Source organism: Dromiciops gliroides, chromosome 4 (genome assembly GCF_019393635.1).
Source record: "Dromiciops gliroides isolate mDroGli1 chromosome 4, mDroGli1.pri, whole genome shotgun sequence".
Lineage (NCBI taxonomy): Eukaryota > Metazoa > Chordata > Mammalia > Microbiotheria > Microbiotheriidae > Dromiciops > Dromiciops gliroides.
In genome coordinates, this window is record NC_057864.1 from 307,470,423 (window position 1) to 307,491,952 (window position 21,530).

The 21,530-nt window shown below is 37.4% G+C and overlaps 1 protein-coding gene across 3 annotated transcripts in view; it reads left to right on the forward strand.

Moving 5' to 3' along the window:
* Positions 1-21,289, forward strand: part of LOC122752998 (cytochrome b5 reductase 4) — a 102,108-nt gene extending 80,819 nt beyond the window's left edge. For 2 of the 3 annotated variants that reach the window (XM_044000061.1, XM_044000060.1), the window contains 2 exons: positions 9,193-9,357; positions 17,332-21,289. In XM_044000061.1, the coding sequence (XP_043855996.1) occupies positions 9,193-9,357; positions 17,332-17,389 (223 nt within the window). In that variant the 3' untranslated portion in view covers positions 17,390-21,289. The remainder of the gene's footprint in view (positions 1-9,192; positions 9,358-17,331) is intronic. The other variant, XR_006356235.1, reaches the window with a different exon arrangement.
* The last annotated feature ends 241 nt before the right edge of the window (positions 21,290-21,530 follow it).

Genomic DNA, 21,530 nt, shown 5'->3' on the forward strand with positions numbered 1-21,530 from the left:
AAAATTAATTTGGCCATTTCCCAATCATTAGGCAGCTATTTTCTTTTCATTGCTACCACAGAAAGTGCTGCTATGAATATTTTGGTGAACATCAAACCTTTCTGTCTCTGACCTCCGTAAGGTATGCTATAAACATTGGGAACCTTGGATCAAAGAATATGGGCATTTTTAAAAGCTCTTAAAATTATACCTTTAAAAAAGCATAGTTCCAAATTACTTTTGAATTCCATCAACAACATGTAGTCCTCCTGTTTCTGTAAAATAATTTCTGCTAACTTGCTGTTTGTTAGATATTACACTAAGTAATAGTGTATTGCTTTTGGTAGGAATTCTTTGTTAATGGGTTGTGTCTTCTGAGTTTGTCAAGCTCTAGGACTTAGAGCAGTTAGGGGGCCGAAAGCCTTTAAAATATCCATTCTTCAGGGCAGTTAGGTGGTTGTAGTGGATAAAGTACTGGCCCTGGATTCAGGAGGACCTGAGTTCAAATGCAGCGTCAGGGCCTCAGGCACTTGATAGCCGTGTGACCCTGCGCAAGCCACTTAACCCTCATTGTCCTGCAAACCCCACCCCCAAATATCCATTCTTCTTTAATCTTTTTTTTTTTTTTTACTAGTTGTAGTCAATACATACTATCCAGTCTCTCTCTCTTGACATGAAGAGAAAAGTCTTTTCTCTTTTACATATTTGTCTCCTACACCACAGGGCTTAGCTGGCTCAAGCCAGGGGAAAAATTAGACCATCTTGTGTTTATATACTCCATAGTGTGCCTCCTGTGGTTTTCCTTCAGCCAACCCACTTTTCCCTTAGTTCTTTGTACTTTGAAAACTGAAGCTGATGTTACTCTTTGATTATTTACATCTGCATACTGTTGGTTTCTTGCCTAACCTCTAAAAGCCTTTAGCTTACTTTCAAACCTGCTTTTCCTCAAGAATGTACATTTTCAAACACACTTAAGCAGAAAACAGATTTGTGTAGCAGTAGTTCTTTCTATGAAAAATATTTTCTTGCCTTTTCACTGTAAATTCAAATTCAGCAAACCTTTTTTAAGCACTTGCTATGTACAAAATAGTATGCTTGGCATTGGAGGAAAGACAATGTTTAAACCAGATGAAGGGCTCCTGGAAGAGTTGATAATCTAGTTGGAGGGTAAGACACAAGCACAAATTATAATAATAATACAATATTGCATGATTAGTGCATTAAAGAGATAGAAAACAAAATGCTATGTGAATAGCAAGAGGGAAGATAGTTAAGGATATGCAGGAAGGGGAGAGGAAGGATGAGGAATAAGAAAGACCAGAGAGGAGGTGTCACTTAAGTTCAGCTTTAAATAATGAGTAAAGACATTAGCAGATGGAGATGGAGGAGCGAGATCATTCCAAGCATAGGTAGCTAGAGGTGGCAAAATGCAGAATGTATTTGGAAGATTGAGTAAGATCAGTTTGGCTAGTGAGGAGTTCTTGGAGGAAGAATAACAAATAATAAGGAGAGAAAGGTAGGGTGGGATCATATTGTGGAAGGCCATAAATGCCAGGCAAAGGAGTTTGACAGTTACTCTCTAGCAAGAGACTCAAGGTAGATTTTTAAATGGATGAGTAATGTCACTGCATCTCAGGAGTTTGAAGGGAATTGAAGCATTCTGGTCCAAGCTTTTCCCTGGCAAGAATTCTTTCTATAATATCCAGACTTTGGTGGCAGCTAGGTGGCACAATGGATAAAGCACCGGCCCTGGATTCAGGAGTACCTGAGTTCAAATCTGGCCTCAGACACTTGACACTTACTAACTGTGTGACCTTGGGCAAGTCACTTAGCCCCCATTGCCCCACAAAAATAAATAAACAAACAAACAAATCAATATAATATCCAGACTTTGCTCGAAGTGCTCAAATGAAAGGAAACCCAGTTTCTCTCAACACAACCTGTTGAGTAAACTATTTTTAGAAAGTTTTTCTTGCATGAAACTGCCTCTGTAATTTTCACTAGCTGCGTCTAGTTCTGCCTTATGGGGCTGTTAAAACAAAATAACAAATAAATCTAATCTCCCTTCTATATAGTATTACAGATACTGGAAAACAGTATCTTCCTCCTACCTTCATAGTAAACCCTTTTCCAGCAATACATTATTAGTTCCATTAACATTTTTTCAAAAAGTATGATCTTGAAGTTCTTTACCATCTTCTTATATGTGCTATTCAGCTTTTCAGTGTCCTTACTAAAATGTGGCCCCTAGAACTGAATATGTATTCTGTGTGTGGATTGACCAGAGCAGACTGAGACTGCATTGGCTGTTGTGACCATATCACACAGTTTACTTATTGAGCCTGCAGGCTAGTAAAACTCCCAGTGTCTTTTTCTCTTTTTAGTTTTTTGTTTTTCACATATAGGTATGAGGTGGGGGATTGGGGAGAGGGTGGTGTTTTTTCCCCCTCTGGGATCATAGACTATTAAATTAATAAGATACCTTAGAAGTCATCTAGTCCATCTCCTCTCATTTACCATTTTATGAATCCGATGAAGTGAAGAGACTTGTCTGAGTCTCTTTATTGCACGTCTAACTGTATCCTCAACATTTATGGACTGCATATAAAAGCACCATGTCATTTTAAAAAATTTTCCCTGAGTTTTTTATTGTAACACTTTTATTGTACAAGTTCTCTCCAGTATTTTGTAGGATAAAATATGTCAAATGTCATCAGTAGAGTCCCAAAGGATCTGTATTATGTTAATAGTGGACCCATTCCACTGTCCCCAGAAGGAAGAAGTATTATGACTCATTGAAGGAGATGGATTCCAAAAAGCAAAACTTCACAATCATTGGAATGGTGGGCATCACTATTTAGGTGGCAGATTGATAACTGTCAGAGCTCTCAAAGAGGATATCCCTGACCAAGCATGAGTTGGACTGGATAGATGATCTCTGGTCTCCTTTCCAATCCCTGAGATTCTCTGATTCTTTGAATTATGTGCATTTAAAATAGAGTATAATTGTCACTTTCTAGAAGATGCCTCTAAGAAAGTCAATAGTCAGTAAACATTTATTTTCTCTCTCTCTTTTTTTTTTTTTTTGTGAGGCAATTGGGGTTAAGTGACTTGCCCCAGGGTCACACAGCTAGTAAGTGTCAAGTGTCTGAGACTGGATTTGAACTCAGGTACTCCTGACTCCAGGGCCAGTGCTTTATCTACTGCACCACCTAGCTGCCCCCAGTCAGTAAACATTTATTAAGCACCTTCTGTGTGCCAGGCACTGTTCCTGCTCTCAAGAAGGTCACTGTCTAATGGGAGACAACAAACAACTGTGTACAAATAAGATATAGACAGGATGAATTGGAGTTAGTCAGCGGAGGAAAGGCACTACTAGCAAGATTATGGGTGTTATAATTTATCCTGCCAAAGTTTGTTTATAAATTTGTATTAGTAGCTGTAATGTAGATGAAAAAGTGTGAGTCCTGGGGTCAGACTGAGTTCTATTTCCAGATCTGCCACTCACTAACATGTGGCCTGAAAAAAATCACATCACTCCTCTGAACCTACCTTTGCTAGTGTTATCTTTATTGCACTTACCTCACTAGTGAGCCATCAAGTGCTATCTGAGGGAGTGTAAATGATTAGCTAGAAAATTAAGGCATTGGACTAGATATTTCCTAAGGTCCTTTCTACCCCTAAAATTCTCTCATTAGGTAATCTCTTCTGCTTCTTTAAATTTGTACATGTTATTGTAATCTCTGTTATGATCTTTAGCCAGCTGGAATTATTAGAAAAGAAAGATTTATTTTGCCTTCCTAATTTTCTGTCTTCATCCGCTCATCCACTCATTGCTTACTTAGCTTCATCAGTGAGGTAGCACTGGGGGCTTCTAGTCTAGGCCTGGAAACAGACCATAATCCAAAGTAAGCCTGGCTAAGTATGGAGAGGCCCAGTCAGCAGAGAATGATTGTTTTGATCTCATCTGAAATGGGGGTGGGGGGGGTGGGATTATTCTTTTTCTGGTCCATATCAGGGGTGCAGTTCAGTTCACTGGTTCAAAGGAAAGAACACTGTATTATTCAAAGGACTTGAATTCAAATACTGGCTCAACTGTTTACTTGATATGTGCCATTGGCTAAGGTGCTTAACCACTATGGGCTTCATTTTCTTCTATAAAATAGGGGGATTGGACTACATGACCTCTGAGGTCCCTTCAAGGTCAAAAGCTGTCTTTAAGACCTGTGATTTCATTGAAGTAGGGAATTCCTAGTGTGGAACCTCCTTCTGTGGAAGCAGATCATCAACTTAGAAACTTAGAGAATTGTCTTTGGTACTGAAAGAGTATGTGATTTATCCATAATCACACAGATAAAATGTGTCAGAGGCAGGGTTTGAACTCAGATTTTCTGACCTCCCAGGCCTTCTGTTAAAAATCCAGACTGAGGGGAAGCTAGGTGGCGCAGTGGATAAAGCACCGGCCCTGTATTCAAGAGGACACGAGTTCAAAGCCAGCCTCAGACACTTAACACTTAATAGCTGTGTGACCCTGGGCAAGTCACTTAACCCCCATTGCCTCTCAAAAAAAAACCATAAACAAAAAACCAAACAAAAAAATCCAGACTGGGAGTGGGAGGGGGAGAGGGGGGCAGCTAGGTGGCAAAGTGGATAACATGAGTTCAAATCCAGCCTCAGAAACTTCACATTTAGTAGCTGTGTGACCCTGGGCATGGTACTTAACCCTCATTACCTCCCCTGCTCCCCCAAATCCAGACACGGAGAGTAAAAGAGAACTAGAATGAAGTTGGGTAGAGAACAGTAAAAAGTAATGCTGTACCTCTTTCCAATACTAACTTCGAGAAAAATTTTGCTTTTAATTATTTGCTTGATTTTCTTTAGCAACTACATGTGTTTACATCTCAAGAGTTTTCTTTCCCAGACCAAAGCTGGTATATTAAATTTTAGTACTGGGTTACTTTGGAAAGCTGAATTTTTTTTTTGTAAATATATCTTAATTTTATATAGTATTTGTTGACATTTTTATGTTACCTTACATCTTGCAAATTAACAATATTTATGTATAAATGGGGGGTCATCCAGTCCAGCTCATAACTGCGCCTTTGGAATTCCTTCTGTATCATCTTCAACAGATGGTCTCCCAGCCTTAGCTTGGTGAGTTCTAGATTCTCAGCATTTCATAAAATCATTGAGTCAAAAGGGTTTCAGGAGACTTCCCACTATAATTCTTGGCCTTCATGTAATAGTAGCAGCAATTTTAAGTTGTTGAAAAGAGTGATTTAAGTTGTTGAAAAGAGTTAAGTTGTGTGATGAACAATGGTGATAGACTTGTCTCTTTTCAGCAGTGCAGTGATCCAAAACAGCTTCAAAGAACTCATGATAGAAAATGTTCTCAACATTCAGAAAAACGAATTGTGGACTATGACTGCAGATTGAACTATACTGTTTCTACTTTTGGGCCGTTGTTTTTTTCCTTCTTTTTTGAGATTTTTCCCTTGTGCTTTGATTCTTCTTTCACAATATGACTAATGCAGAATTATGTTTAATGTGATTATACATATATAAACTATATCAGATTGCTTTCCGCCTTGGGGAGGAGTCAGCGAAAGGGAGGGTGGGAGAAAAAATTTGGAACTAAAAATCCTATGAAAACAAATGTTGAAGGGGCAGCTAGGTGGCGCAGTGGATAGAGCACTGGCCCTGGATTCAGGAGGACCTGAGTTCAAAACTGGCCTCAGACCCTTGACACTTACTAGCTGTGTGACCCTCGGCAAGTCACTTAACCCCAATTGCCTCACCAAAAAAAAAAAAGAAAAGAAAAGAAAAGTTGAAAACTAGCATTACATGTAACTGGAAAATAATAAAATACTTTTATTTTTTTTTTAAAGTGCTAGACTTGGAATTTAGAGACCTGTGTTTGAATTCTGGCTCTGTCACTAATTGTGACAGCCTGTTTTCTCATCTGTATGACAGGAATGACACTGTTTTTGACATCTTCCTTACAGAATTGTGAAAAAGTACTCTGTAAAACTTCAAGTGCTCTAGAAATGGAAGTGTTATTATCATCACTTTAATCATTTCAAGCACTGGATTACCCTCTTTCAGAAGTCTTCAGGAGAGGACATTGCTTAGTAGTCCTTAGTAGTTTGTTCCAGAGTTAAAAATCCCTTAAGTTTCTGATGTTTTACATCAGTCTCTTACCACCATTAAAGCCTTTTCCTTCTATCCTCTGTGAGGGTGGAAAGCAGCTGGTCAGTGCCCTTCTGATGAATCACATTGTATTATGTAACATAATGGTCTGTTGTTTCATCTACTGCCAAGATAATAGTTGTAGCCTGGGACTCAAAAACGGACATTAAAAATGTAGCCATTGTGTGAGTAAATCTACTAGTTATTGAATATAAGAGAAACAACATTTCTTTATAGGGAACTTGATTATCATCTTTTATTTGTTAAGTGCTCTTGAGAATATGCCATTGGTTAAGTGCTTTTATTAGCACCTGAGAATAGAAAGTACCTTTGGGTACTTACTGCTAGTATGGGGAACACTAATAATAATGCATGCTCTCTTGTAGTTTGTAGCTCATTCAAGTCTCATAGCCACCTAGAAAATAGAAGAGAGAATTTATAGATATTTTATTGTTTATGTGATATCAAGAGTTATTTGACCTTCTAATTGGTCTCCCTGCCTTATGTCTCTTCCCTTTGTAATTCATCCTCCACTCAGTTGCCAAAGTGATACTCTTAGAACATGGCTCTAAGTCCCTTTTCTGCTCAGTGAACTCCAGTGGCCTCATTACTTCTTCATGCAAATTCAAACTCCTCAGGCATTTAAGCCTTTTACAATCTAGTTCTTACCTACCTTTTTAGCCTTATTATACCTTATTCTCCTCTGCCTACTCTTTGGTCCAGCCAAACTAGCCTTCTTGCTTTTCTTTACACATTATGTTCCATCTCTCTTCTCCATGCCATTGCCTAGTTACAACAGGTTACAACCTGTTATTACAACTGTGCTGCAGCTTTTTGCTGCACTTTGTGCCTAGAATATACTCCCTTTTTACTCTTAAAAGGGAACAGTAAGATTCCCAAATTTCCTTCAGAGTTCAGCTCAAACACTACTGTATAAGGTCTTTCCTGACCTCCCTATCTGCATGTGCTTCTCCTCCTCTCCCCAGAATAAATGTATGTAATATAGATATATCTATACTTACATATATCCATGTGTACACATATGTGTATTATATATACATGTATTTTGTATATGCATATACAATCCATACATATTCATATACATGTGTACACATATACATATATACAGAATATATTTTTGTGTGTACATGTCACCTCCTATAGAATATAAACTCCTTAAGAACAGAGGATGTTCATTTTTGCCTTTGAATCCCCTGTGTCTAGCTCAATTCCTGACACTTGATAGGTGCTTAATTAATATTTATCTGTTGCTTCATGTAGTGAAACATATCTTTTTCTTACTGAAGTGACAGATTTTAAGATATATTGTTTTTGTTCTACCAATTGAGTATCTTGAATTGATTTTGAATCCTGGTGTTTGTGAATGAGTTGCTGTAGCAACAAAGATAAAGTGAATTACTTTTGTTAAAGTTTCCAAAAGTTAAACTTGAAGGGCTGATATGAAATTGGACAGTCTTGCTAGAAGCATCATCTTTTTAGGAACATATATTTCCTATCCACTGAAGTCTAACCAATTCCCTGGGCATTTGGAACATTGTGGAAAAAAATCAGTTTTCTGTGACATTTGGTAAAATTAATAAGGGCATAATAACAGTAATACAGCCATGGTGCTAGTACCCTTCAGCAACAATGAAAACTACTGACTTTGGTTTTTCTTGTGATTTAAATTATCAAGAGATAAATTGCTGCTACTGTTCAGCAGTCTTGAATGTTCATTAAGACATTTAGGGGGCAGCTAGGTGGCACAGTGGATAAAGCACTGGCCCTGGATTCAGGAGGACCTGAGTTCAAATATGACTTCATACACTTGACACTTACTGGCTGTGTGACCCTGGGCAAGTCACTTAACCCGCATTTCGGGGCGGGGGGGGGGTGGAGTTACAAAAAGACATTTAGAAGCAGATTTGATTCGCTGCTATTGAAATGAACATGGTATTAATACTATTGATATTTTTCTGAAATGGATCAAAAGAACAAAGGCATAACTTGATATTTGAAATTCATTATATTATTGATTAGCAATTCAAGTCACTTCACCTAGCTTTCTTATAGTTGAATATTTGATAACATCACTGTTGTCTCCATATTTTTTTTTCATTTTAACAATGTCACCCTTTAGACTCACATTTTATAGTTTGATTTGTTATAATTGGTAAAAGATTATGAATAGAAATATGAGTTCTGAATTCCCTTGGAACCAGCTTTCTGATGTATTTGGAGAAAAAGGCAAAATATTTCTACTTAGCATTCACAAAATCTGATACTTCGTAAATTTGGATTTAGTATTTTGAGTATCTATTCATTGACCTAATATATTCCTCTGGAAGTACTTTAAGCATCCTAATTGATGAAAAAATAAAAATAAATTTGAGAAAAGAAAAGTAATATTGTATTGTAGAAGTCATACAGAAAGCTAAAGAAATTGTAAGACTTTGAACTCAGAAGCCTGGGGTTTGAGTCCTGGCTTTTTCACTTATTAACTTTGTGGCCTTAAGCAAGTTTCTTCACCTAAGTCCTAAGTATGGTACTAGGTAGCTGTGGATATCATATGAAACAATGTATGGCAAGAATTACATAAATATAGGGGGTTTTATTTGATATATGCTATCCCTAGCTGTTCTAGGTTAACAATGTTTTTGTTTGTTTGTTTTGGTGAGGCAATTGGGGTTAAGTGACTTGCCTAGGGTCACACAGCTAGTAAGTGTTAAGTGTCTGAGGCCAGATTTGAACTCAGGTTCTCCTGAATCCAGGACTGGTGCTCTATCCACTGTGCCACCTAGCTGCCCCGAGTTAACAATGTTTAATGTTGTATGTACTTATCTGCATACAACCTATACACCATAGAATATAACTTCCTTGAGGGCAGAAATTGTTTTGTTTATACCCCCAACACCTGACACAGTGCCTGTCACATAGGAGACACAGTAATAAGTGTTTGTTGAATTGAACTGATATATATTTAGGATCAATGTAAAATTTTTTTAAATTGTGCCCTTTTTGTAGATTTGAAGTTGAATTTGTTCTCTCAGAACCCACCTGTGAATGGACAGGCAAACAAGGAAGAATTTCATTACCTCTTCTTTCGGAATTTGTAAAAAGAAGCGTAGAAGACTCTAGAGTGCTCATCTGCATTTGTGGGCCAGCACCATTCACAGAACAAGGGATAAGGTAAATATGAGTACCAAAAAATTAATTGCTAACCATAAAAAAATTAAGTTAATCTTTACATCATACAGTTGCAATTAAAAGGTAGCTACATAGCTTAGAGTAATAGTGTCAACACTGATAGAAATGTGGGTGAGGTCGGGTAGGGTGGGACATGAAATCATACTTAAGGTTCCCCGTGGGTGTATATTGACGTAGAAAACCCCATGATAACATTTTATCCTGTTGTATTATTTATTTTATTAAATATTTCCCAGCTACATTTTAATCTGGTTTGGGCCACGTTCAGGAGTGTTGTGGGCCAAATATTTGACACCTCTGACATGGAGGATAGAGTTCTGGTCCCAGAGTCAGAAAGACATAGATTTGAATCATTCCTTAGATACTTGCTAGGTGTATGACCTTGAGCAAGTCACCTAATCTTTCTGAGCCTCAATTATCTCATCTGTAAAATGGGACTAATAATAACATTGATCTCATAAAGTTGGAAGAATTAAATGAGATAATATACATAAAAAAGCCTTGTGAACCATAACAAGTTATATAAATGTTGGCTAGTGTTAGTCTTAGTTATAGAGTTGGGAGCAGAGAGAGCATGTTATTCCATATGAAAAGAAGTATGAGATAGCCAACTCCCAGTTATTCAAGTTGCTGAAAGGACGAAGGAATAAACGTAGATGGAGTCACAAACCCCATATTAGTCATTTAGTTTCAGCCTCTTACTGGACATTTTAACAGAAATGTCAACAAGGAACGTAAGGTTGACTTGTGGTTTAGTTCTTTCCTTTTCTCTTCATTGTCAAGTGGTGCAAGTACCAATAAACCATAAAGTGGTTGAAAGACAGGCATTAGGAGGAAAAGAAAGAGCAAGAGCATGAATTTTTCCCTATTCACAGAAATAATACATGAGTAATCAAGAATTGATAGTAGTGGAAAGCACAAAGGACTATTTGAAAATGACTCTTGTCTGATTCCATTTTATAATAACACTTCAAAATATTCAGACAGAGTCTTCATTCAGAGTTTTTGAGTAGTTTAAAAGATAAATGTTCCAAAACTAAGTGTATCTTTTGACCTTGTTGCCACATGCCACACACATTTTTTTTTTTCTTACGTGACCAAAAATAAAATTTCTAAATAGTGTTCCACTTAACTGTTACTTTTTGGTTCAATAACTAAAAAGATGGAAACTAGTAGGAGAAAGACCTTTTTCTAATTCTTGTCACTGAGTTTCATTTCCCTTTTAGTCTAAAAAAAGTAAGTAAATTTCTGCATATGGAGACTTACAGAAAAGTTTTCATTTCATATTTGGTTTGACAAATTTTAGAACATTCCTCCTTGAATTGATGTCATTTGAGAACAGGTAAAGTTATTCCTTCAAATGTATGTTTAAATTCTATGCTTTTAAAAATCTAAACTATAACTTTAAATCTGCAGTGAATAGTGTGATTACTGATGCTCTTAAAATAAGTTATTGGGGAGAATGCATCTTAGCAGGCATTAAATTCATTGCACTGATAATGATATATTACAGGAGTTCTTAAGCTACAGTCCGTGGACACCTTTTTATAGATTTCAGGGGGTTCATGATCCTAGATGGGAGAAACATTACATTTTTATTTTCACCAACCTCTACCTCAATGTGAATTAAATACAACCATTGTTCTGGGAAATCCATAGTCTTTGTGAGGCTGCCATTTGGGTCCATGACATAAAAAGTGGTGCACATTCCTCTAGGGTGATAATTATGGTTAAGTTTAGCAAAAGGAAAGACTGATGTAAAACCCTGCTTCTGACACTTACTGGCCCTCTGACCCACTTAACCTCTTTGTGCATCAGGAAACCTAGAAGCTTATCTTCTAAGTCGTGTGTGTTGTGATTTGCCATAGTGGAAGGAGTTGCCACACCAGGAATTTCTTATGCTGACTAAATCATATGGTTGTTTATACACACATGTGTATGTATTATTTACGTTTAGAACTGATCATACTATATACAATATGTAGGAATATACAAATATATTTGTGTGTTTATAATATCATTATTAATGGTCATTAGTTTGAATAATTTAAAACATTGCATTGTCAAAAGTGACTTCTATTAAGCTTTAGAATAATCATCTTGAAGCAGATTGACATTTTTGATATTAGTTTGTTTAAGTTCATATATAAAATGAAGGTGCATTTCCTCAGCCAAACAGTGAGAACTGAGGTATCTAGAAGTGTGATGGATGATAGCAAGAAACCAGCCCAGGATTGTTAATTTGATGCAGATGATTAATCCTCACAATTAAACTCAGAAGTTAGTTGTCTATATTTAAATTACAGCAGTTATTTAAACTTCTCTGTATTACATTCTACATTTAAAAAACACCAAAGTGAAAGGACAAAGGAATAAACTAGGAAAGAAATGACCAAGAGATGGCTGCAGTTTATTATCTCTCATAATTGGGGTACATGAGAAGAAAAGCATATAAACAGAGAGGAGGGGTTAGGATTAATGAAGAGATCATGCGCCTCTTGATAATATTTGTAAAATGCTTAGCCCAATGCCTGGCATGTATTAGGTGATTAATGCTTGTTTCCTTCCTTCATTCTCATCAGAACTGGGCAAAGGAGCACTGAAACACACACACACACACACACACACACACACACACACACAGTTTGGTGTAGAGATATATTAAATCCAACAGGAAAAGAGATAGGTATAAGAGAGGGTAGCATCCAGGAGGGAGTAGTCACAAGGAAAACAAACTTCATAGAAGAAACATTTATTACTTTTTATAGATGATACTTAGAGTGCCCTAGAGATTCGGCTAAAAGAATTACTTGACACAGTTAATAACTTCAAGTAATAAATCCACTAAATTGTCATTCTTTTTGCGTGCTGTCAACATAACCCAACAAGAGGAGTTAGGGAAAAAAATTCATTCAAAATAACCACACACCTTTCTAGCCCTAACTCCGTTTGTGCTCTAGCAGCTGCTGAGATACTGATACCCAAGATGCCATTTATGAATGCCTTTTTAAGGAGGGAGTAATAGTAGCTAAGAAGGTTGTTCACATTCCAATAGACACTGACTTGGTAGACAAGAGTGTGCCTGACTTCCATGTCATGAAGCCCATACAGTTTTCATGGAGGCATTTCAACTGGTTCCTTACCAATGATGGTATTCAGTATCTCAAGGATTATCTTTGCCCATTCATTGAGATTGTACCTGCCATGCTTTGTAGAAATCTCTTGGAGGGGCAGCTAGGTGGCACAGTGGATAGAGCACTGGCCCTGGAGTCAGGAGGACCTAAGTTCAAATCCGTCCTCAGACACCTAACACTCACTAGCTGTGTAACCCTGGGCAAGTCACTTAACCCCAGTTACCTCACACACAAAAAAAGAAATCACTTGGAGACAGACCAAGGCCCAAAGTTCTTGAGGCTAAGTGGTTTGCATAGCTTACTTAGGATGAAGCTGATGAAGACTGATACAGATAAAGGGTCACTCCCTCTAACAAGAAAGCTGAGTCTGGTGCTGTATCAGCAACTGAATTCCATTGTAGGTATGGATTTGGTAGTGAACATGGTCACCCTTCATAATAAAAGAGAATTGTTCCATATTGAATAAAACTTAGCGGGGGAAAAAAATTACAAAATATACAAAATATCTGGGTGTCCAGCCATTACTATGCCACACACATATGGAATTATATAAATACAATTATAACACACTCTTTTCCAAATAAAAGCACTTAAAAAATTGATGAGAGATTAATTTCTTATGGATGGGCTGTGCCAGTACAAATAAGCATGACATTCCTACTGAAATTTATAGATTCATTGCTATTATGATCAAATTACCAAAGAGTTAGTTTATAGAACTAGATAAAATAACAACAAAATCCTTCTAGATGAACAGAAGGTCAAGATCAAGAGAAATAAATAGTAGGAAGGAAAGGGCCTTGTAGTACCAGATCTCAACAGTATTCCAAAAGTAGTAATCATCAGAACACTTTGATTCTGGTTTAAAGCAAATAGAAAAGTTGATCAGCAACTGTGATAGACTTGGCTCTTCTCAGCAGTGCAATGATCCAAAACAGTTTCAAAGAACTTATGATAGAAAATGTTCTCCACATCCAGAAAAAAGAACTGTGGGTTCTGAATGCAGATTGAACCATACTGCTTCTACTTTTTGGCTGTTTTTTTTTCTTTTTTGAGGTTTTTCCCTTGTGTTCTGATTCCTCTTTCACAACATGACTAATGCAGAAATATGTTTAATGTGATTGTACATATAGAACCTATATCAGATTGCTTTCCATCTTAGGGAGTGGGGAGGGAAAGGAGGGCAGGAGTAAAATTTGAAACTAAAAATCATGTGAAAACAAATGTTGAAATATCTTTATATGTAATTGGAAAATAATAAAATATGCTTATGATTAAAAAAGAAAATTTGATCAATAAAGATTTGTTAGGCAAGACCCTGAGACAGTCAAGCACAGCAGCATATTGTTTGATAAATTCAAGGAGGACACTAATTACTGAAGTACGAGCTCCATTTTCAACAAAAAACTGTTAGGAAAATTGGAAAGCACTATAGCAAAAATTAGATTTTGCTTCATCTCTTCTACCATATGCTGCAGATATGATCATAAACAGAAGAGAAAGACATAGCTTTAACAACTATAGATGCAGAGGAGTTAATGATGGGAAAAAAATACTGATTCTGGAATCAGAGAATGTAGATTTAAATCCTTTCTCTGCCATACTATCTGTATGACCTTGGGCAAGTCACAGAACCTCCTTCATATCATTTTACTTTTCTGTAAATGTGGGGTTTGGCTAGATGGTCCATCAGGTCCCTCCTAGTTCTTATTCTGTAATCATATGAGTAGATAAGAGACAGTTCTGATGATGTAAAATTGAAGGTGTTTTTTTCCCCAGATGGTATTAAAGCATTTATCATTAAGAGGGAAATAGTTAACTGGGGAATAATCTTTATTGCAGACTCTCTGATAAAGATCTGGTATCCAAGATATTTAGGGAATTTGTGGAAACACATGAAAATAAGTAAAGCTATTAATAATCACATTTTAAAATGTTCCACATCAGTAATAGTAAGAGAAATGCAGATTAAAGCAACTCTTAGTTTCACACCCATAAGCTTAACAAAAATGACTAAAAAGAAAATTGACAATTGTTGGAGAGCCTGTGGTCATAATAATGCACTGTTAGTGAAGTTTTATATTGTCCCAGCCAATCTGGAAAGCAGTTTGGAATTATACCCCATGAGTTACTAAATTGAACATAGATACCCTGTGACCTAGCCATTCTCCAAATAGGTCAAAAGAAAGTGAAAAGACTTGCCAATGTGTACAAAAATATTAATACCAGGACATTTTTTTTGTAGCCACCACATCCTATATGTGTTCTTTTCCTTATTAGAAATAAGATCCTTGAGGTCTAAGGACTGTCTTGTTCTTAGCATTTGCATCTTCATTGCTTAGCAATTTCTGGCCCATAGTAAATTCTTAACAAATTTTTTTCATTCAAAGAAATGGAAACAAAATGCTTTTATAACCTTTAACAGTTGTTAACAGGTCCCTGTTAATAATCCCTTACTAAATTAGGGTATATGAGTATAATAAAAATATTTTTTACAATAAGAAATGGTAAAAGAGCTGGATTCAGAAAAACACTTTGGAAAGACAAGTTGCATCTGATCAGTGCAGTGACCAGTTCAGAAGACTATTGTTGAAGCATCCAACTCCTTCTTTATGCCTTAGTTCAACACCTCATCATCTCTTGCCTAGATTATTATAATGACCTTAATTCATTCATCTCACTGCCTTAAGTCATACCTCACTCCATCCCATCCTCCATACAACTGACAAAGTGACTTTACTAAAATGCAAATCTGACCATATTAACTTCCCTACCCAGTCAACTCCAGTGGCTCCCTATTTCCATTAGAATAAAATATGAGCTCCTGTCTTTAGCTTTTGTTGTTGTTATGTCCAACTCTTTGTGAGAGACTCGCAGAGATACCGGAGTGGTTTGCTATTTCCTTCTCCAGCTCATTTTACTGATGAGGAAATGGAAGCATATGGAGTTAAGTGACTTGTCCAGGGTCACACAGGTAGTAAGTGCTTGCAGCCAGATTCGCCCTTAGGTTTCCCTGACTCTAAACCCAGTACTCTATCCCCTGGACCACCTAGCTGCACCTATTTTAGCTTTGAAACCCTTCAGAACCTGGCCCCAACCAACTAACTTTCCAGCCTAATAGTACATTGCTTCCTCTCTCACACAGATCCAGCCAGACTGACCTTCTCTTTGTCTTTCACATGCTGCACTCTCTCTCATCTTTGAGGCTTTGTGTTGACTCTCTCCTATACCTGAAATCCATTCCAATCTCTCCTTCACCTCATAGAACCCCTTTCTTCCTTCAAAAACATTCAAGTATCATCTTATACTTAAAGCTTTCCCTGAACCCTCACACTTCCTAGCTTGTAGTTCATTCTGCTTTTTGTGTTTATTCTCTTTATATTTATTTTACAGAGACTTACATATGTACTTGTCTCACTCTGTTATAAAGAAAGTGCCTCGAAAATGGGTCTTGGGGGGAGCAGCTAGGTGGCACAGTGGATAAAGCACCAGGCCTGGATTCAGGAGGACCTGAATTCAAATCCAGCCTCAGACACTTGACACTTACTAGCTGTGTGATCCTGGGCAAGTCACTTAACCCTCATTGTGCCACACAAAAAAAGAAAATGGGTTTTGTTTCATTCTTTGTATTTGTATCCCCAGTACCTGGCATAGTGCCTAGCATGCAGAAGGTACTTTACAAGTACTTATCAGTCGATTCATTGTTCTTGGCATATAGACAGTGGAACTAGAATTGAAAAGTGAGACCTATGATTTCAGACATAGCCAGTGTGAGAATTTGATTTGTGTGTGAATGGGAGTGTCTAGCAGGAAGAGTTGTTAAGGGAGAGAAGGGGAGGTATTGATAGTAATGCAGAAAAAAAAATAAAGAAAAAGAAAAGGATATTAATGAAACATTTAAAACTACTCAGAAGATAGCCAAAAGAAATTCATAAGAGGACATAGATAAGCAGGGGAGTGTTGGAAATTACACTATACTTTAAAAAAAATAAGTTGTACGTTTTAAAAAAAAAAAAAGGCTGGTAGCTGGCTGCAGTTTAAAAAAAATTTTTTTTTCCTGTATTTGCTATGGGGGTAGAGATGGCCTTAATATTAGTGTGGGTTGGGGCAGCTAGGTAGTACAGTAGATAGAATGCTTGGTCTAAAGTCAGGAAGACTCATCTTCATGAGTTCAAATCTGGCCTCAGACATTAACTAGCTGTATGACCCTGGGCAAGCCACTTAACCCTGTTTGTCAGTTTCCTCTTCTGTAAAATGCATCCTTAAAAAACCCAAAAAACAAAAACATGAAGAGTTGGACATGACTGAAGTGACTGAACAACAATAAAAAGTGATGGAAGAACAGACATTATTTTTTTGTTTGTTTTGTTTTGACGGGGCAATGGGGGTTAAGTGACTTGCCCAAGGTCACACAGCTAATAAGTGTCAAGTGTCTGAGGCCGCATTTGAACTCAGGTCTTCCTGAATCCAGCGCCGGTGCTTTATCCACTGTGCCACCTAGCTACCCAGAACAGACATTATTAAGACTACTCTTCTGAAATATTTTTAGACATCTTTTTTTTCTACTTGGCTTTATCATGCTGTGCATGCTGAATATATATTTTACAGAGTGGGTAGTCATTTCTGAAATCTATTCGTTATTTTCTTTTTAAAGCAATTTAAGGAGACTTTTAAAAATGATTTTTGTTCCAGTTTCGGTGCTTAGCCAGACTGAATCTATTAGTGACATGTTCTGGTGTTATTGGCAAACTGTTACCTTAACTTTTTTCTTTCTCCTTTCTGATGTCCCTGAAGAAACATGCGTTTTGGTTTTCTCTTTCAGATTGCTGAAGGATCTTAACTTTTCTCAAGAAGAGATCCATGGTTTTACTGCATACTGAAGAGCTTCTACAGGATCTTGCCAAATTTATGTAGCTGTTTCTGAGTGCTTGGATTTTTTTAAAAGATAACTTTTTTTATAAACATAATAGAAGGTGACTACAAGGCCAGTCTTAGAGTTTCTTCAGTGATATGCAACCGTCTCTGCAGTAACATCATTTGGCAGACTCCATCTTGGCATCTCGACTATTTTACTACTACTGTTGGCTTTTCATCTGAGTAGTTCATCTTGGAGACAGTATATATGACTCTAGATGGAAAATGTTACAGAATCACTTTTAAATGATTCACTGTTCTACTGTAAGCCCCTGTTATAAGTATTTTATGATTCATTATGTGATAAATGGTCACTTTGATCACATTTCTATGCTGTAAAATGTCTTCTTAGCAATACAGTCTGAATTTTACATTGCACTGTTAACTCAGGAAATGATCATTTAGGTTCTTGTTATTAGTATTAAACCATGGAATGTTACGACTTATTAAATGATCCAAACAACATTTTTATGTATATGACATTGATACAAAGTAGAATAAAATTATATGTAGGTATTTTTTTAATCCTTGTTGGAAATATGATGAATGTAGCAAGGTTGGACCTCCACCTCTAAAATCCAGTGTTCCTCTGTGTATAACTTTAGAGCTGGAAAGGACCCTACAGGTACTCAGATCCAACCTTTTCATTTTATAGATGAGGAAACTGAGACCCAGAGAAGTTAGAAGTAAATCATTTACCCAGGGTCACAAAGCTAGTTGGTATATGGCAGCTGGGACTTAGAACACAGTGTCCCAATCCCCAGTTGAATGCTGTAGCATCTAATAAGAATTCAGGGAGAGAGAACAATTTGGAATTTTGTCTAAACCTGCATGAAAATACTTGGTTGCATGAAGGAAAATAACCCAAGATAAATGATAGTAAAAAGTCAGGTGTCACTTCTTTAACCAAAATCAAATGAAAAATCTGGGCATGTCATTGCAGAGAATGTAAGTGACTGTATCAGCCAGGAGAAAGTATTTGAAAGGTTGTTCCATTGGGAGAGGGAGGAGATAGAAGGAAGCAGGAGGGAATGCAGACTAGGAGTGAGTTAAATTCTACTACTTTATTTCCAGACTATTTGTCTGGTTTTATAAGGAACATTGTGTAACTACTTTGTTCTTTGCTTGTCGTTCTTCCCTCACCTAACTGGGGAAATTTCCTGAGTGGGTGTATTGACAGTTTATTCTTCTTCACCAGTATTATAGACCTTCACCTTGCTTCCATGGAGAAGCATGCAGAAAAGGGCTGGCAAGATAGCTAAAATGAAGTGCACATGGATGGGTGGTTTTATTTAATGCTAAGTGATGAGGTCAGACGGCTGAAGTGACTTGGATTTTTAAGTTGAGCTTAATAGAATATCATCATATTGGGCATTGTTTCCATAGAGGTAAGGTAAAGTAGGATCCAAATTTATTTTATAAAATTTTATAACTAGATAACTGGTCCTGTGACCAGAAACCATACCTCATCCTCCCAATCCTGATTGAAAAACCCTAAATTGAGTAGGGACAGAAATGAATGGGATTCTAAATTCTATTACCAAACCTGCCTCTAACTAGCTGTATGACACATGACTTAAATGTCTTTGAACCTTATTTTTCCTCATCTATAAAATCGGTTTATTTTTAAGGCCTCTTCCAGCTCTAAACTTTTGAGTTCAAATCTTCTAAAGCCCTTAAAAGTATTCTGCACTTCAGAATGTCCAGAAGTCTTCCTCTACCTCTTTGTGCCCTTCTAACTAAACTGATTTTCCCCAATAAAGCAGTTAATTAAACACCAGCATTCACGATAAATAGTTATTCATTTGTGTTTTCTCTGTATTGGGACTGGAACAGTTTTCATCCCAAATGTACATTCCATCTACGTTACGGGGTTACGTAGGCTAGCCTTGGAACCTAACCACCTCATCCTTGACCTTTGTGCAAATTGTGACATTGACATCTCATCCTATATATCCCTTGACTTCCATGATATGAATCCCTCCTAGTTCTCCTCTTACCTTTCTGCTCCTCAGATTCCTTTGAGTCTCTTCTTCCCATGACCTAAGTATGGGTATCCCTGATGGTTCTATCCTATTTCTTTTCTCTATATATTCCCTCCTTTGGTTGTCTCAGATACTCCTGTAGCTCCCTAACCTCTTCACGGGTGACTCACAAATCCCAATCCCTCCCGTGTTGGACATAACTTGGCTTTCTCACAGACAGTGTAAATCTGACATGTCCAAAAAGTGAATTGAGAGGCTGCTAGGTCACACAATGGATTGTGTACTGAGCCTGGAGTAAGGAAGACCTGAATTCATATCTGGCCTTCTGAAACTTCCCAGCTAGGTGACCTTGGGCATGTCACTAAACCTCTGTCTGCCTCACTTGCCTCAACTTGAAAATGGGGATAATAATAGCACCTCCTCATCTACCTCCCAGAGTTATTACACTCTCCCCATCCTAAACCCAGCCACATCTAACTTCTATATTTCCGTTGGTGGCACCATCATCCCTTCAGTCACCAAAGTGTGAAACCTAGGAGACAGCTTTCACTCACCCTTTTCTGTCATCCCCCCACATCCAGTCAGTTAAGAAATCCTATTGATTGCACCATGGTAATAGCTGTCCCATAGATTTCTTATCAGCCTCACACTGCCACTACTGTAGCTCAGGTCTTCATCATCTCTTTTCTATACCATTAAGAGCTTCCTTCTTCTAGTCTCTCTCCTCTCTAATTCTTCCTTCACACAGGTTTCCAAATATCCTTATAATATAGTTCTCTGAGCATATCACATCACAGATATGTCAAGGATTTAGATTTCCTTGGCGGAGGGAGTTCTTTCACAGCCCATCTTATAACTTAGTTGCCTGGAGCTCAAAGAGATTCAACGACTTGCCCATGACAACTAAGAGTCAGAGGCAAGGGCAGCTAGGTGGCGCAGTGGATAAAGCACTGGCCCTGGATTCAGGAGTACTTGAGTTCAAATTCGGCCTCAGACACTTGGCACTTACTAGCTGTGTGACCCTGGGCAAGTCACTTAACCCCCATTGTCCCACAAAAAACAAACAAAAAAACTAAAAAAAAAAAAAGTCAGAGGCAAGATCTGAACCAGGACTTCCTTTCTTTCAGTCACTTCCCTTCTCCCTGTTTCCTTCACAGTAAAGTACAAAGTCCCAAGCCTGGCTTTTAAGGGCCTTACTCTGGCTCCAGCCTTATTGCATTCTCTTTCCTTTTATGCAATCTGTATTCCAGATAAACTAGATATTCCCACATATAATCCTTTCTATTCCCTGACCTTATCATGCACCTTCTCTCATTTCTGCATTTATACTGATTATTACCCATTCTTAAGACACATTGCCTTCTCACTTCTGACTCTTGAATTTGTTCTCTTCCTTCAGGGTGCATGGTCCCAGGTGCCAACTCTTCCAAGAAACCTTCCCAGAGCTTTCCAGTTAGAAGGAATCTCACCCTTCTCAAATTTTCCTATAAAGTTTCCCTCATCACTTCCTAACTTGTTACATATTTATGTACAGATCACATTTCCCCATTAGATTGTAAACCCCATGAGGGCAGGAATTATGTTGGGTTTTAAAAAATCTCTGTATTGGCACTCAGCACAGTGCCTGGCACATAGTAGGTGCTTAATAAATGTTGGCTGAAGTGAATTTGAATTTAGACATTGTTTTTTCCTCTACACACATAAACTTTAGGACACAACTCTGTGGAACATCACACCATTTGGAAAAAGAAGAAAGAATATTTCCAGAGGGCAGTGGAAATGTCTCTTGTGAAAACAGATAAATCTTAAAAGTTCCATGTATTTTCCTGAAATGTGTTTCTTTTGGTAATTTTAATCAGATTAAAGGGAGAAAAATGCCTACTTTTGAAGAATATTTATTTCCACAAACCAAAGACTTCTTGTAATCACAGATTAGATCACCAGGAACAAGAGTGTTGTATATATAGAGCTGTCCTTGAACTTTGGAAGGCTTGGATTTAAGGCAGGGGTTCTTAACCTGGGTACCAAGTACCAGTACTTGGATGAGGGGAAAAAGTGTGTGTGTGTGTGTGTGTGTGTGTGTGTGTGTGTGTATTTACAATAAATATTTAATAGGTTTCCT